The sequence below is a fragment of the Lynx canadensis genome, chromosome A1, assembly GCF_007474595.2.
Source record: "Lynx canadensis isolate LIC74 chromosome A1, mLynCan4.pri.v2, whole genome shotgun sequence".
In the NCBI taxonomy this organism is placed as follows: domain Eukaryota; kingdom Metazoa; phylum Chordata; class Mammalia; order Carnivora; family Felidae; genus Lynx; species Lynx canadensis.
Window position 1 is genome coordinate 10,738,040 of NC_044303.2, and position 17,425 is coordinate 10,755,464.

At 37.7% G+C, this 17,425-nt stretch overlaps 1 protein-coding gene across 1 annotated transcript in view; it reads left to right on the top strand.

Annotated features, from left to right (window-relative positions):
* Window positions 1–2,034: 2,034 nt before the first annotated feature.
* Window positions 2,035–17,425, top strand: part of RXFP2 (relaxin family peptide receptor 2) — a 65,443-nt gene continuing 50,052 nt past the window's right edge. The window contains exons 1-2 of the mRNA XM_030309964.1: window positions 2,035–2,111; window positions 3,023–3,159. Of these exons, the coding sequence (XP_030165824.1) occupies window positions 2,035–2,111; window positions 3,023–3,159 (214 nt within the window). The remainder of the gene's footprint in view (window positions 2,112–3,022; window positions 3,160–17,425) is intronic.

Here is a 17,425-nt window from a genome sequence, read left to right on the forward strand (position 1 = left end):
GGAGCATGGCTTAAATTATTTTAAACGTTGAACATCAGAGTTAGAAAGCTTAACTTAGACTTTCTTGCTCAAAATGGGCCCTATTTCAGGACTGGTTTGCCTAAATGACTGACAGCTTATGCTAATGACATCCCATGATTCAGTTCCGTTTGCTCACTGCCAACAGGGTGCATATAAACCTGTTACCCCTACTGAAAAGGTTACTCAAAATATCATTCATTGAAGGATGAATTAGTGACATAATCTCGTGAAGAAAGGTTAACAATAACTATCATCACAAATACTTAGCTAACATAACGGAATTACCAAGGTTTTACCATAACTTTATTTATGGTATAGTGACTACTCAAGCGAATGTTGCCATTGTTGGGCCGCCATCATGAGCTTGGAATTCTGATATTTTTTTTTATTGTATAACTTATCTTTTTGAGGAAAATATTATCTATTAACATAACTCATTCATTGAATACCACTATATCCTTTTCCCTCCAAACAGAAAATGATAGCAAACAGCTAATGGATCAGGTTTGGGGAATAAAAACCAAGATAATGTGTAGAAGGGAGCGGTGTTTACAAGCCTATATTGGCATTAAGTGCAGTGAATGGTTAGTAAATATCCTGATTGAAAACATCAGTTTGGCAAGATAATGAATTATAGCCTACATAAAAAATGATCACATCATTCTCAATATGTGTCAAAATCAGGGTTTTCTGGCTATATTTAAATAAATTACGTTCCGGATTTCAGAGCTTTCCGTGTAACAATCGTGTCTAAGACATGAGTAAGAGTTACAGTGGAAACTAAGAGAATGCCCCTACCCACCCACCCCCACAGAACTAGGTAGTCAGTACTTACAGTAAAGAAACTCCTTCGAATTATCCAGAATTATGTTGAATCATGCTATACAGTGAATGCTATATTTACATGAGCTTTTACTACTATTGCTGAGAGCATGGGTACTAACACAGGAGACTGGAATGGAGGAATAAGTTGATTTAGGTAAGGATCAATGAAGTACATTTGTGCAAATTTGACGTTAGTATCTGGGGATGAATCGGCTTGCATAGTGTCTTCTCAGCTCTGCATGAAGCGCTGTCTGGAACTTCCTCCCCAGCGGTGTCTCCAAGGAAAGAGGAAATTCATTCACCCTCATTTAAACACATACATCATACCTTGTGCACATATCAGCCATTTCAGTTTCTGTTCAAAATCAAAGTTAAAACATATTAACTGAAACACGTTTTAATACTTGCACTTTCTGCCTTTAGAAATCAATAATGAGTCAAAGATATTCTTAACTATTATTTATAGTTACTGGGTTCTGAATTGTGTGTGTTGAACGCTAATATTTCAAAGATTAACTCTGAAAAGCCTAACACAAAGGGATGATGATTCAACTCTTTAGCAATTAAACTCTATTTCTTTCATGAGTAAGTCTGGTAATTTCTTTGAAATCTTGACAATTCTTGCTCTAAAAATTGTATTTTCATGGATTATATATTTAAATTTCCAATAGATTTGTGACGGGCAATTCATGGCATTTACTTGCACTTAAAAATTCATGCCCAAAGTTTCAATACCAGAAACTATCAACCATCCTCTTGATGGCAGAACACAAAATAGAAGAAAAAGTGATCCCCCTGATTTTTTTAAGTGAAGTAAGGCAATTTTTATTTAAAAAGTCCCCGAGGTTAGTGAAGAAAAAAAGGTGCCTGAAACGTAAGGAAAGATTTTGAAATTTTTCTTCTCATCTAATGCTTGATTCTCTTTGTTGCTTTCTTGGTTTGAAAAATAAGAGGAGAACAAACACATCTAAACGTATCTGGAGAATTTAGCTCACTTCTTAAAAGAGAAAGAACTAACACGTCATGTGATTGATAAAATATTTTCCCTTTCAAATCCCTTTTGAATCCTTATTCTATCAAAGCCTGGAAAGAAAGAAAGAAAGAAAGAAAGAAAGAAAGAAAGAAAGAAAGAAAGAAAGAAAGAAAGAAAGAAAGAAAGAAAGAACAATGAAAACTCTGTCTCTTATGATGAGTGACCACAATGGCCAGCCATCACTGGACAGTTTTTCAAACAGCGTTGTTAATGACACGATTAATAACGACATGTAAGAGAATCCCTATCATTCACTTACAAAATCCTCCATCCAAATTAGGACTACAAGCTGTTTTATATATGTCTACATAGGCATTTCCTAGTCAGTGAAACACTGACAACAAAATTCTACACTGAAGTTTTGTAGAAATCTTTCTGATTATGCGAGGATCAACCAAAAGTCCCTTCCTATACTTGCATTTGCACTAACTGTGCTGTCTTAGAAGCCACTTTCAGGATGTAAGAACTAAACTGTAATTAATGTTTTCTGATAGGCATGCAACACAGCATTGAAAGCAAAATTATCCACTTTAAAATTATCCACTAAAATTATCCACTTTAAAAAAGGAATATGGTTACAGAGTAAGTAAATGCTTAAAACATTGTGTAAATGTTTTACAATAACTATTAAACCCAAGGCCATATATTTTCATTATTACTATCTTTCTGTATGTTATTTGAAAACATTGAAAAGCGTTTGAATAGGTGTTCTTCATGTATTTGTCAGTAAGTAGCTTTTTGTCACTTGCTTCTTGCATTGAAAATATGCTTGTAAAGAGTTTCATCACCTTTTCACTGTAAATCTATATCCCTTCATATGCAAGAACTGTGTATGTTTAGATTTTAAGTAAGAGCAAATTGCACTACATGCTTTGAAGGGAAACAAATTTTAAGTGATTTAAAACAATGTTTCTTATCTAATAATGCCCAAGTCTTATTTATGTCTCTCTGTCCATACTATAAGGAAATAACGACCAAGAATACAACCGCAGATTTAAAATAATATGAAACAAAAAAGAAAGAGCAAAAAAGATAGGCTGCAGAGTGACAAGACCTTCTCCCCTCAATGCCAGTAAGGTTCTAGCTCTGAGCATGCTCAGACACATGGGAGGCACCGAAGTTACTATGTCAGAACTCCTTCAGAGGTATAAGGAGGATACATCTAATACTTCAATTGCTGAAAACCTATTGTTACTTTTCTGGTATTAAACATCTCTTCAGCCTCAGACTGATTGCAATGTTCCTTCTACTTCATTTCATCATCCTGATAGATGTCAAAGGTAAGTCTGCTACTTTCTCGCTTAAATGAGTGCAATTCCAAGAGAATAGAAAATAGACTATTTCTATTTAGTTCTAGCATATTTATAATAGACTCATTGCAGCGTTTGAGAAACAGACATCCAGTTTACGTTGTCATTGTCATCACCACTAATTGCTTGTAGTCCCATCCTAGCAATTTCTAGCAGCAACAAATTTTTCATGGGAACTTGCTTTTGTATGTTATTAAAATTGTAGGTAAAACATTTTTTTAAAACCAATGTGGAATATATCAATTATAATGGCGAAAATAGTTCTTAGTATTTGTAAAAAAAAAAAAAAAACAAGCATGACAAATTAAAAAATTAAAATTTTGCCTTATGAAATTTCAACCTGTTGAAATATCTTCAGAAAATGTATGTAATTGTTAGTTGCTATGTTTTGTTGTTAACATAGCTGAACTGGGAACTGCCCCCCCCAAAAAAAAGAAAAAAGAAAAAAAAAACAAAGAAAGAAAGAAGGAAAAGAAAAAGCCACAAATCTAAAAGTCAGAATCTCTCCCTTAGAGCAAACCTATGTAAAATAAAATCATTAAAAATGTACAAAAGGACTCTCCTTACTGGTTTTGATTTTTAAACGTTTTTATTTCATCCATATTTATAACTTGGCATTTTTCTTAGGAAAAAAATTAATATTCACCTGGTTTTAAAGAAAAATATACCCTTGCTTTATTGTGAGCTTGTACACTTGTATCTATTTATTATATCCAAAGCATGTTGGGTTTATTATTATTCAAAATGTGTCTAAGTTCCTAGTCTTTCTTAAAGAATTTTGATAAACTTCTGAGAATAAGAGTTAGAATTTGAAATTATTTTTGTTTTCTGAGAAATTGGTTTTAGGTTTCTAAAATACTCAGTTTTCATTAAATGAACTCAATTGAGTATTTTTAATCTTGAAATAAAATGCAGTTATTTATGAACAATTATTTACAAACTTCTAACAAATAGAAGATTTTTAAAGTATTTCAGTTTTAGTTTGAATTTGAAATACTAAAATTTTCTTCAGATTATTTTAAAGTATTATCCTAATACAGTTAGCATGATTTTTATTTTGCATTTTAATCTCCTTTACATAAAAATTTAAGTTATCATTTAAGTGTTGCCTTATGTGTTTCTTAAAGACAAGGAATATATGAACTCACTTGACATGAAATACGTTTGTGGAGAGCAGTCTATTTCTTTGATTTAGGGTCTTCCTTCAATTTATATCCTATGCATATCTGTAATATTAAATTTTACATGATTTTTAAGAATAAAAGTTAAAAAGAAGGTTCTTGGATCCAATACACTTTGTAGAGGTAATCTGTACCCTTAATTCCTTACTGTACAGGAATTGCAATATAGTTAACCAGTTTTAATAAAATATATGGTATAAAATATATATGGTATAAAGGATATGTATAAAATATAAAGTATAGTATTGCTTGTGGTAATACATTTAATTGACTTTGTGAACAAAATTTTTATGAGATGAAAAACATCTATTACTGAAATAGTGTTTTAAGATTTACCATAACGTAATGGTGTTCTTTAAACTAAAAAAGAAAGGAAAGAAATTTTAAACAGATGATTTTGGTTTATTTCTAAGCAAATGCCATGTTTCAGATCCACAGTCCAACCTGATAAATATTTTCATTGTAATTCCTTGGAAATTTTTATTTTCCAATTGACCTTTCACTTCAATTGCTAATTTAACCCTTTCTTTTTAACATTATTTTCAAAGCTAGACATGTTAATCCTTTGATATCTTATTCTTATTTATAAAGATAATAATCATTTGCTATATAATTAGTGGAAGTTTTTCACAATAAAATTATAGACAGTTAAAGTAGTTCGGCTAGAATAAAGAAAAGTCATCCGGAATTATGTAAGAGCACAGATTGCTTCTTACATTTACATAAATATTTGTCATAATTTTTTAGGTCAGACCTAAACAAAAGGAAAAGGCAGACATTATGTTTTACCTTTTCTCTTCTGGCCATCATCACCCTTGAGTGTCTAAGGGATTAGTGATATTGGCTAACAAGCTACAGACATTAACTGATGAGTAAAGATAACATATCTTATTATAACTTTGTACATGTATTTTATCATCAATTTATTCACTGGGTATCCTTGTTAATCAGACTCAAGCCACCTCCTCCCCAACAAGTTTTTTGTGGATTAATTACGGATAATATTACAAACCGAAAACATGGGCTTATCTGGGAAATTAAAAGCATAAAGTGCCCACAATGCTACTGGGTAACTCTAGGTTGCTAGCTACTCAAAAAATTTGCTAACCTTCAAAAAATGAAGTCATTGGAAACAGGGGCCTAACATTTTGAAGTGAGCAGTATTTGACTGCCCCCTAATGGACAAGTTCAAAGCTCGCGTTGGATGCTCCTTTTTCTAAGAAATGTCGCTTCTAATTGGTTGCTGTCACTTGAGAAAAGGTTTTCCAACTAAATTTTAATTTCACACAATTACATCATGCTGCTGGTAGCTGTGAAAATCTATTATATTGCAGGCCAGTCATACAGAGAGGCTACATGGGCACCCCTAATGAAAAAGAAACTTCCCTGAATGGAGCCCTCTGTGAGGAAGACAGAAAATATCAGAAAACCAGAAGCGAAAGCTATTTGAGATGTGTTCTCTCTAAAGGCACTAACCAAATACATCTTGCAACAGATGTTTCTTCATTTGTTTATCTTATTGTAAATAAATATGACCAGGTATATCAAGAGTTTTAAGGACTCTTACTTGAACTAACAAAATTGGCTGTCGCCTGAATTTTAGAGACAAAATTGGTTTGCCTTCAAATCAGTTAGTTTTGAAAAATGCCACACTTTTGTCCTAGGAAATTGTAGCCTGAAAAAAATTCAACTAATTAGAATAGTTTTTGTGTCCATAATTATATAATGATAAACGCACAGCATTTTTAGGAACGTATGTATATCTTAAATGCATACGTTTAAGAACCTATTACTTGTTTGGTAAACATATAACTTAATGTTTATCAGAAAAAATTAATGTGCTTGTTTTACATGAGAAATAGTAGGGAATTATCTGAAAACAAAAAATACACCTGTCTTCTCTGCTTTATTCACGCACATCAATTTCTCACCCCACACTTCCAATCATTGAGTACATCTGGATAAAAACTAAGTTTTCTGGGTGCCTGGGTTGCTCAGTCACTTAAGCATCTGTCTTGGGCTCAGGTCATGATCTCATGGTTCGTGAGTTCAGGCCCCAAGCTGACAGCTGAACTTGCTTCGGATCCTCTGTTCCCCTCTCTCTCTGCCCCTCCCTGTCTTGTGTGCTCTCTCTCTCCCTCTCTCAAAAATAAATAAACATGAAAAAATCCTTTTAAAATTAAGCTTGCAGTAATTTCAACTGTGTTAAATACCTCGGAACGTGCTCCCAAATCAAAATGAAATGGTTGCTTTAATGCTCGCGTGGTTCGATAAACTTTTGAATGTTGTAAGATTAGAAAGGAATTGCAGTAGAAGAATTAACTTTATTACCAAGTAAAAAGCCTTTAAATAAATTCAGTGAGATTGATAAAATGGTAGACCACTTGTCTTAGGTTACTCTTCCTTTGCACTCTTCTGGCTTCCATCCTCACCTCTTTTCCTCTTTAGGCCTCTCTCTTCCCCCTGAGTCCCCCGCCCACCCACCCCCACCGGCGCTCCTTTCTTAGATTCATCTCCTGACACACTTAACTCCTTCTTCTCCTCCCCTTTGCACACATCTGTCTCAGACGCCCTCCTGGCCTCTCTGGCTGCTGTTTCTCCCTCTTACCTCCTCACTGTGGTCTTTTCCAGGTTTCCTGGCCTCTGAGACCTCTTCTGTCTTGTCTTCCTGCCTCCACTTTTCAACTCTCTTACTCTTTGAGTGCTTACCTTCTCCAGCTCAAGCTTCATGCTTTTCCCATTTCATGCTCCCAAATTCCCATATCTGCTCCACTTTGACCGTTAGCATCTGCCTTGTCATTTCCCCTTGGAATCCAACCGCCCCTCGGTTTCCTCCTTTCCCAGGTATTCCTCACCTTTGATGGCCTCTTGTCATTCTTGAGCTTCCTCTCCAGGTCTTCTTGTATCTGTCTTGTTCCTCTTGAGACCCTGGTCCCCTTTCTGTTATTTGTGTCTAGCCCCAGCATCTCCTGGCCTGGCCAGCAGTCATCATTTCTGTTGCTCAGATTGCTAGAACATGTGTTCAAACACAAGCAAACATGTACTATATCTTGTTATAACTTCAACCCCACCTTGAACTCGTTTTGGAGGTCCATGGTGATTTCTCCACAATTCTGAAATGCAGAGAGCTCCAAAAACTGAGAGTTTGAACTCTTTTGCCAAAAAAAATGTGGTTAGAATTTACCAGAAACTATTTAAGGTCTTCACTTATAAATTTACTGCAAAATGTCATACGTTGTGATATATACATAGATATTAATGTGTTTGCTCATGTGATTTTGCCCTAGACCCAGCAGAGAATGTTATGTCATTTATAGCCTAAGTATCATTTAACTTTCTAAACCACAACAAATGATAAATTCTGGAATACATTTCTCCAAACGGTTTCTGTTAAGGCGTTATAGATCTATACTAGCCATCACCCTATTCAGATTACCAGCTGTCTGTCCAACATTTTTCTCACCAGTGGTATCTGACTATTTTCTTTGCTCAGGGAAGTTCTGTATTACCAAAATAAGTGTTCTATGAGAGAGAAAGAGAGATTATTTTAACGAATTCTCCCTTTCTGTGGTTCTGGTTCATTTTTTATTCAATTCGTTCAGATATTTTTTAAATGTTGGTGACTATATTTTCCATTCCAATAATTCCGGCTGTATTTAAATCTGTCTGTTCTGGTTTTATAAACTTCCCTTCTTACTTCACGAAATTATTCCTCCCGTTATTTCTTTGGAAAATAAATACAGATTTAAACCGCTTTTTAAAGCACTATCATCTAATTCCCCAGGTATGAATTCTCCCTTTTTTTTGGAGCCCTGCACACTTTCATAAAGTCAGAGGGATTTTTTTTCCCCTGCACACCTCTGCCTTTGAGGGATCTCAGAATTGTGGCAATATAGCCCATGGAAGTGTTCAGGTCTGAGCTGGAGTTTATGTTCAGGTTTCAGCGATTTTTACCTCGTGGGTGACCCAGTTCCAAATCTCATGTCTGGTTTGCAAGGCATCACTGCCGCTGTCACTGCTGACATGGGCAGGGTGATATCCGGTCCACAACCTTGGGGGGTCAGACGGAGCCCTTTACACTCATCGTCCGGGGCTCAGTCCCAGCACACGCGTCTGCAGGTTCACACAGCTGCTGGCTGGGCTTTCACAGATGGGCTTGGTGCCCAATCCTCATGCTCAACCAGTCCCAGCTCCCTGCCCACCTTGGGGGGCTAGCTCCTCTCACTCCAGTGACTTTTTCTCTCTTCACGCACTGTGGAGAGTTCTCTCTGCTATGAGCTTGACGTTTTCATGAAGAAACATGATACCCACCTTTTTTGTGTCTATGGAAAAAAGTGTGTTGTGGGGAGCGTATTCGGAACTTGCTCACAACCTTGATGCAGAAGCTCAGAAAAGAAGGTAGTTTCATTCTTTAGATTTCGCTTTATCAGACGTCGGACCCTAGTGGCCACACACCGATTTGGAGTCGCGAAGGGAAGTGCCATACAGGTGTAAGGGATTCGGGGAGGGGAGGCAGCACAGTGTGGCAAGGATGCTAGATTTAGGATCAGCGGAACTGTGTTCAAGTCACTGCCTTATCCTCACTGGCCTTTGACCCTCAACATACCAAATAACCCCTTAGCCTCAGCCATATTGGTGTGATTGTTGGTGTCTAAGACCCATTTGTGATGACGTTAAAGAACTAGATTCTAGGATGCCACCCCCAGTAGATTCAACAGATCTAGGCTGGGCCACAGGGCTCTGCGCAGTATAGAAGCAACCCAGGTGTTCTGATAAACCTGCCCTATGGATCGCATCTCTGGGAACACTGATATTACATTAGCACATCAAAATATAAGTAGGCTTTTCTCCTATAAGATATGCTCATTCCTTGCTAATTCTTTGTTCATATCAGGATGTTCATTGGGCTTACCTGCATTATTTTACATATTAATTCAACTTGAATTTTTTTTTCATTTTGAGGATGATAAGAACCAATTAAATATTTGGCAAGGGAATAGCTGAACATATGTTGTCTAATTATCAATACACAGCCTCTTAATGGATAGTATGATTCAAGAAAGTATAATTAATATGCAAGTTTAGCTGTAAAGTAGTCAATGTTACCACTCCTTTTTTTTTTTTTTTGAAAGAAACCCTAAACCTATGATACAAGTGGCTAGGGAGACGTCTCTTCTGATTTAGAGTAAGATCCTCTTTTTCATTCGTCAGCTGGCTTTCATTATCCACGTCCAGCCAGTGGACACTGGGCTAGTCATTTGCCTGTAGGAGGACAAGAGTGCTATTTTAGGGACCTCTCCTCACTCCCTCCCTCCCCTTGTTTCACCCACCTCTCCGGGTTTTTTGTAAGTGTTTATTTATTTTTGAAAGAGAGAGAGAGCGCGCACAAGCAGGAGCAGGGCAGGGAAAGGGAGACGGAAGACCTGAAGCGGGTTCCACGCTGACAGCAGCGAGCCCGATGTGGGGCTCGAACTCCTGAACTGTAAGATCATGACCTGAGCTGAAGATGCACGCTCAACTGACTGAGCCACCCAGGCACACTTCTGTCTTAGTCACACGTTTGCCTGAGACTTTCTTTCTCAACCAGATAGGCTAAAAATAGTATATTTATTATTGTAGATATTTGTACTCTTAATTTTCTTTCATGTAAATTCATGAAATATAAGAAATTCAAAAGATATGGATTCACTTCCATTCTTCTTTTGAGGGCCACTGCAAAGATATTCCCTCAAAAGTCTTAACTTCTGTGTGGGAGTGAGATGAGAGAGTCTTTAGGTAAACTCACTTACAGTTAAGAAAAGGATAATCCATGCTGAGTGTTAGTGAAAAACTCTGTTTCCTCATTCAGAAACCATTCCTTTATGGCTGTTTCCCATTCCCCACTTACAAATGCCGCTCTTACTCTAATTAATGCTAAAATTATCTACTTGGAAAAGTAAGTTGCCCTCGCTAAGAGCACAGGGTTTTGCAAACGCAGTGTGATTTTTGTCCATTGTCTGAGTGAATTGCAAGAGTTTTGTAAAGAACAAAGCATGAGGAAATTACTCATACTATAACCTGATTCCCAGACATAGAGCATATGCTGTAATAAGCCCATGTGGACCACCTTACCCCAACATATATAGAATCTACCTGGAAATTAGGAGACACCAGACCATGTCTCCTCTTCCATGGTAGGTAACTTTAAGCAAAAATGCCAACATGAAAAACGCCCTGAAGTACTGATATTAGATAAATGAGAAAAGAGAAATGAACATAAAGCTTCTACATGCGCCTAACCCACATGGATGGCATATGAACACGCACACTCAAGTTTGGCCTACACTTCTGACATGAAGTAGCTATGTGCCCCCCACCCCACATACAGGAATTTAGGGATATGTAGTCCAGTTATGGAAACAACATGGCCGCCCCTGAAAATGATAATTCAGTTTGCAAAGCAATTTTGAGGCATATAGTATGTGCTAAAAACTGAAACTTTGTTAGGCAGTGAGAGAATCAAAACTGGTAAAGTAAGTTCCTCTCCATAAGAGGGGCACAACATACTACGGGATAAAGGAAGATATCTAGAATAAAGTGTGTATACATATGTATATATATACACTTTATTAGAGATATATAATATAGATATAAAAATATGTGTTATATTTTATAATCATAAAATGTCATAAATACTACAATAGGGATATGCGTAAGATGCTTTGGGAAGGCTCATACTTCGGAACAACTTTGGAGGGGATCCTGAAAGTTCTCACAGAAATGACTTTTGTAACGGGTGTGAAGAGTGAGGAAGTGAACCAGGAGAGAAATGGCATTTCAGAGGCAGAGAACAGCACAGGCTGAAGGAAGAGGCCTCCATGTCTTATTACCTCAGAAGTCAGGGCCGCCAGGAGCGTGTTCCTGACAGAGTAGACAGCAATTCTAAAAAGTAAAGGAGACGCGTTCTCTGCCTGTGCTTGATCTGAAACCGCTTTGAATGATTTAGTTCGCTCATTTGCAGAACTCTATTGTATGCCGCCGATAAATACGCCATACTTTTTATCTATCTTATTTGTCAAGGATGGTTGGGTGGTTTCCAGTTTGGGGCTGTTACGAAGAATGCTTCCGTGAATATTCTTGTCTGAGTCTCTTGGTGCACATGTGCGTGCATTTCTGTGGGCACAAGCCTACAAGTAAAACTGCAGACTCGTCAGGTTTTTAAGGCTTCGACTTTACCAGACAATGCCAAATGGCTTCCCAAAGCAGTCGCTCCAAGGAGCACCCTACTAGTGTGTGAGAGTTTGCACAGCCTCACATCCTCACCAAATAGTTTATGATGGTGTTTTTTTTTTTAGGTTTATTTATTTATTTGGGGGAGGGAGGATCAGAGAGAGAGAGAGAGAGAAAGAGAGAATCCCAAGCAGGCTCCATGCGTAGTGCAGAGCCCCATACGGGGCTTGATCTCACAACCTCAAGATCATGAACTGAGCCAAAAACAAGAGTCCCATGCTTATCCAACTGAGCCACCCAGGTGCCCCAGTAGTTTTTTGTTTTTTTTTTAATTGTAGCCATACTGGTAACCTGTAGTAATATTACTTGTAGTTTTAATTTGCATTTCCCTGCTAACTAATTAGATTGAATGTCTTTTCAAATGTGTTTTTGGCCATTGGTATATCTGCTTTTGCTATGTGTCTGTTCAGTCTCTTGTTCATTTTCTATTTATTGTTCATATTGTCCTCATTATTTTGTAGGACCTCTCTCCCCCCGCTCCCCTCCACACACACACACACACACACACACACACACTCTCACGCACACATGCATGCACTCACACACATATTCTAATTATAAACTTTCTGAAACATCTTCTACTCTGGAGCTTGCCTTTAAACTTTCTTTTTTCTTAATTAAAAAATGTCTTTTAAGGTTTATTTAAATCCAAGCTAGTTAACATACAGTGCAGTAATTGTTTCAGGAGTGGAATTTAGTGATTAATCACTTATATATAACACTCAGTGCTCATCCCAACAAGTGTACTCCTTAATCTCCATCACCCATTTAGCCCATACCCACCCAACACCCTGCCAGCAACCCCTCAGTTTGTTCTCTACATTTAAAAGTCTCTTATGGTTTGTCTGTCTCCCTGTTTTTATCTTATTTTCCCTTCCCTTTCCCTATGTTCATTTGTTTTGCTTCTTAAATTCCACATAGGAATGAAATCATATGAAATTTATCTTTCTCTGATGACTTATTTCCCTTAGAATAATACGTTGTTTCCAATGGCAAGATTTCATTCTATTTGATTGCTGAGTAATATTCCATTGTGTGTGTGTATATATACCATATCCTTCTTTATCCATGGACATTTGGGCTCTTTCCATAATTTGACTATCGTTGATGGTGCTGCTATAAACATTGGCGTGCATGTGCCTCTTTGAATCAGCATTTTTGTATCCTTTGGATAAATACCTAGTAGTGCAATTGCTGGGTCATAGGGTGGCTGCACCAGTTTGCATTCCCACCAGCAGTGCAAAAGTGTTCCCTTGTCTCCACATCTTTGCCAACTTCTGTTGTTTCTGAGACATCTTCTACTCTGTAGCTTGCCTTTACACTTTCTTAATGGTTTCTTTTTTCTTTTTTTTCAATAGAACTTATTAATTTTAATATAACCTAATTTAGCTCTTTCCTATATGATTAATGTTTTTGTTCTCTATTTTTTGTATTCTCTTTAAAATCTCTACCCCAAAGTCATAAAGACTTTTTTCTATATTATCATCCAGAAACTCTATTGTTTTACCTTGGGTATTTAAATATAATTCACCTAGAAGTACCCATCCCCAACCACTGTTCTGTAGTGCTACTTGTTCGTAAATTAATGTTCACATCTGTCTGTCTTTTTCTGAAGTTTCTATTCCATTCGGCTGGTCTATTGTTCACCCTTTGCCCCAATATTCACTCTTTGTCCAAATTATTGTACCATCATAATAGGTCTTAGTTTACAGATAAGTTCTCTTGCTTTGTTCTCCTTCTTCCAAACTGACCTGACTCTTCTTGTCCTCCTAGAAATATATTACTCATTTTAGAAACAACTTATTCATTTCTACACACTGTACATGCACATTCCTAGATTTCTATTGTAATTGCTTTGAAACTGTAGATCAATTGGGCGAAAGAATTAACATCTTTAAAATATTGTCTCCATTTATTTAAGTTTTTAATGTCACTCAGTAATTTTATATACTTTGCATAAATGTCTTGCAGATTGTTGTTAAATTTATTCCCAAATATGTGACACTGTTGATGCTATAGTAAAAGGCATTTTTTTAATTTTATTGTCTAATCATTTGTTGCTGACATACAGAAATGACTTTGATTTTCAGAAAGCTTGCTAGATTTACTAGTCCTAACAATTAATTATCTTGGATTTTTATGTTCACATTCATATTATTCATAAATGATGACAGTTTTATTTCTTCTCCTTCAATATTTAAACCATTGATTTACTTGCCTTGTCTCACTACATTTGCTAAGTCTCCCAGTACAATGTTGAATAGATGTGGTATAGTGGACATTGCTATCCTGTTCCCAATCTCAAAGGGAAAGCCTTCAAAAATCCACCATCAAGCATATTCTATACTGTTAGCTTTTATAGATATCCTTTATTAAATCAAGCAAGTTACCTTCTATTTTTAGTTTGCATAGTCATTTTAAAGTCAGAACCTGATAGATCCATCTCTGGAGTCCCTGTCATAAGCAAAGTTAATGACGAATGGCAGACCAGGAGAAAATATTTGTGAGTTATAGACCAGAGGGCTAAGCTCTCTAAAGAATTCCGGTAACATTGCCAGATTTGATTTTCTCACACACAGTTCCAAACACTGTGTTCCGGGCCACTGCTGTCAGGAATGAAAGTTTAACCAGTCCAGGAGCATAAATAAGTATTTTTCATAAAGCTAAGTATATTCCTTTTAAAGGACTTTCTTTTTTCCTGTGATATGTTTTCTGTAGTTTTTAATGGTAAAATAGTATTTTTGTAATAAATCAATATTATAATACATAGTAATTTAGGGTTTTTAAATTTTTTCTTATTTGACAAACTAAAATATCAGTAACTTGTTGTAGGTTCGTCTACATTCTTTAATTGATTTGATGGTCTAAGGAATCTCTGACCAAATGTTTATCAGTAATCTTTAGGGTGTTGACAAAAAGCAAAAAGGAGCCAGTGCATTGGGGGGGGGGGGGAGGACCTTTAGAGAATATGGAAGGGGAAGTAAACCAGGGCAGTGAGACATCACAAAGCCATGGGAAAAATGGTTTCAACTTGGCGGCTGTGGTTAAGCTGTGTCAAATGCTACAAAAAGATTAAGTAAGATGAAGACTATAAAATACCTACTGCATTTAGTAACAAAGAAGACATTAATGGTGCTGATGGGAGACTTTCAGCAGAGCAGCAAGGCCAAAACCAAACGCTATGGATTGAAGGAAGGCTGGTGAGGAAGTGGAGACATTGCCTTATTTGATTTTTCTTGGGAATTTAATTTTGAAGAGAGAAGTGGATTTCAGTTCCACTGTGGATATAGTAGGATTTGGGTTGATGGGTTTGTTGGTTGCTTGCTTGCTTGATTGGTTTGTTTCTTTGTTTGTTTTGAACATGAGAGATGACTGAATAAAATTAACATCAATTTAAAAACCAGTGGAGGGGCACCTGGGTGACTCAGTTGATTAAGCATTGGACTCTTGATTTTGGCTCAGGTCATGAACCCCAGGTCGTGAGAGCGAGCCCACATCAGGCTCTGTGCTGAGCATGGAACCTGCTTAAGATTTTCTCTCTCTCTCTCTCGCTCCTTCTGCCTTTCCCCCCTGCTTATACACACTCTCTCTCCAAAATAAAACAAATGGACAAATGAACATTAGAAATATTGTTAAAAAAATAAAATAAAAACCAGTGGAGAGACAGTATATTAAAATATAGGAGACAGAGATAATAATTAACGGGGAGAGATTCTGAGAAGATGAGATTAAATGGAATATAGAACACAGATGGACAGTTTCACTATGGACAGGAAAAGAGACTTTTATCCTTCGTGCATCATGAAAAAGCACCCAGGGCCTCAGTCTAGGATGGTGTGGCTTTTATGTGGCTCAACACCAACAGTCTGCTGAATGGTGTCCCATGGTCGTGTGAAACACATCCCAGCTACGCACATGCAGCGGTCTTGTCTGTAGGTAAATCTATAAGTTGATGGAACTAGAATTTGGGAGAATTGCCACCAAGAGGAAGAACAGCCAGTGAAAGTCCCTTGACACAGAGTAGTCAGCAAATTGGGGACGAATTAGAAGAGAGAGGGAAAATGGAGCGTTTTCTCTCCTCTCTACGCTTCCTGTGCCAAGTTCCCAACAGGTGTCACCTTCGCAAGCACCTTTTCCATGTTCCTCTTCCCTTTACCCACCACGGTGGTCATTCTGTGAGTTCGTTGTGCCTAGGCAGGTTTCTTTAGGAAGAAGATAGCCTCTCAAACTCATACAGAACAAGGTGGCTGTTTAAATAGTAAAAGACAATATTTTAACCTAAAGGAATTCCTCTCTAAAGGTGAAATTTAGGCAGTTTATTGGTGGGCAGCACGGTTGTTTTTGGGGTAGAAGTGTTCCTTGTGCCCTTATATCCCTTATAACCCATCAAGGGCCACAGCATTCAGTTTTTGATCCACCTAAATGGACCCAGCAAAGGGAAACGTGGGGCTGAAATCCATGCCTGTTGATGATGATATCGACAATTTGAAGTTCTTGTTTTCTAATTTAAATCAACATGTACTGAGTCTATACTTGTTCCAGCTAGTTTGGCATTGTTTCCTCAAATCTGTTTGTTCAAACATCGGACAATCATCTGAAGAGGGAGATAGGGTGATGGTTTCTGCAGAAAATTTGTGAGAGGGATCCTGAGGGACATTCGTCTCAGGCCTGAGGGCCTTAGATGGTTGGTTTGTCCCAGAAGAACATGAGAGAGAATAGGGCCCTAGAGAAATTCAGCTGAGGCGGCAATCTTTGAAATGACAAGGAGGTGGGTAAATGCATGAATGAAATTGGATCTGAATCCTACACACACTGATTGATACGGCCACACAATCCTGTTGGGGCAGGGGGAGACCAAACAGAAGCACAACAGCATAAGATTTCTAAGTTTAAAAAACACCACACAAGAGGCCAATTCCTCTCCACTCACCTTAACATAAAAGTTTTTTAGAAAGACTTTACTAGTTACTTGCAAACAAACCATAAATCATCCATCCCACAAAGGTGAGCTGTTAGTGATGCTCATGCTCTTCCCAGAAATAGAACTTCGAAAAGGTGGATTCAGTGAATGGGCTGGATTCACCTTTGCTCTGCCTTGTAAATGTAGCGGCTGCTCCTCTTAGACATCCTGGCACCCGAGCTCCAGGTAGCAGTGGGCATTGTCTAACCTGTTGCCCTAGCATATAGCAGGCAACCAGTTAACATTTTTTGCACATTAAATAAATGTTTCTTCTGGTGCCGCTCTTTACGCTAAAGGCTAGTTGGCTCTTTAGTCAATGGCAGAGGCTTCATCTGCATCTGAACCGAGATCCACTAGGAGTGGTGCATTCTGGGAAATGGTCCCATTGGCCAGGATCCTCTGTGTCCCCCCCAAGCCCCCCCCCCCCGGGGGATCGTAGAGCTGTCATCTCTGGCATTAGTGTGGAGAGAATCTCAGCCAGAACACTAGGCTGAGGGGATAAGGGCTTTCTTTAGCTTCATGCAGGACTACTGTTGGCAAAAAATCAGAAAAAGCAAAGAGGGGCTTGCACACCTCCATGGATTCTTAAACTGAGGACCTACAAAAGCACGTTCACCTGTCGTTTCCCAATAACACAACGATGGTGTTGGCAGGCAGCAAAAAAATGTCCTTGGACAGCAGTCCAGTTGGCTTCGAAAGGCTATCAAGGAGTCATTTAAAAAGCTCTTTGCACAGACATGTCCAGAATATCGACCAGAAGAGAAAAGAAGAAGCACTCACTGAGCAATTTTCTCTCACATGTTCGAACCTCCCCTCAGCTGTGTGT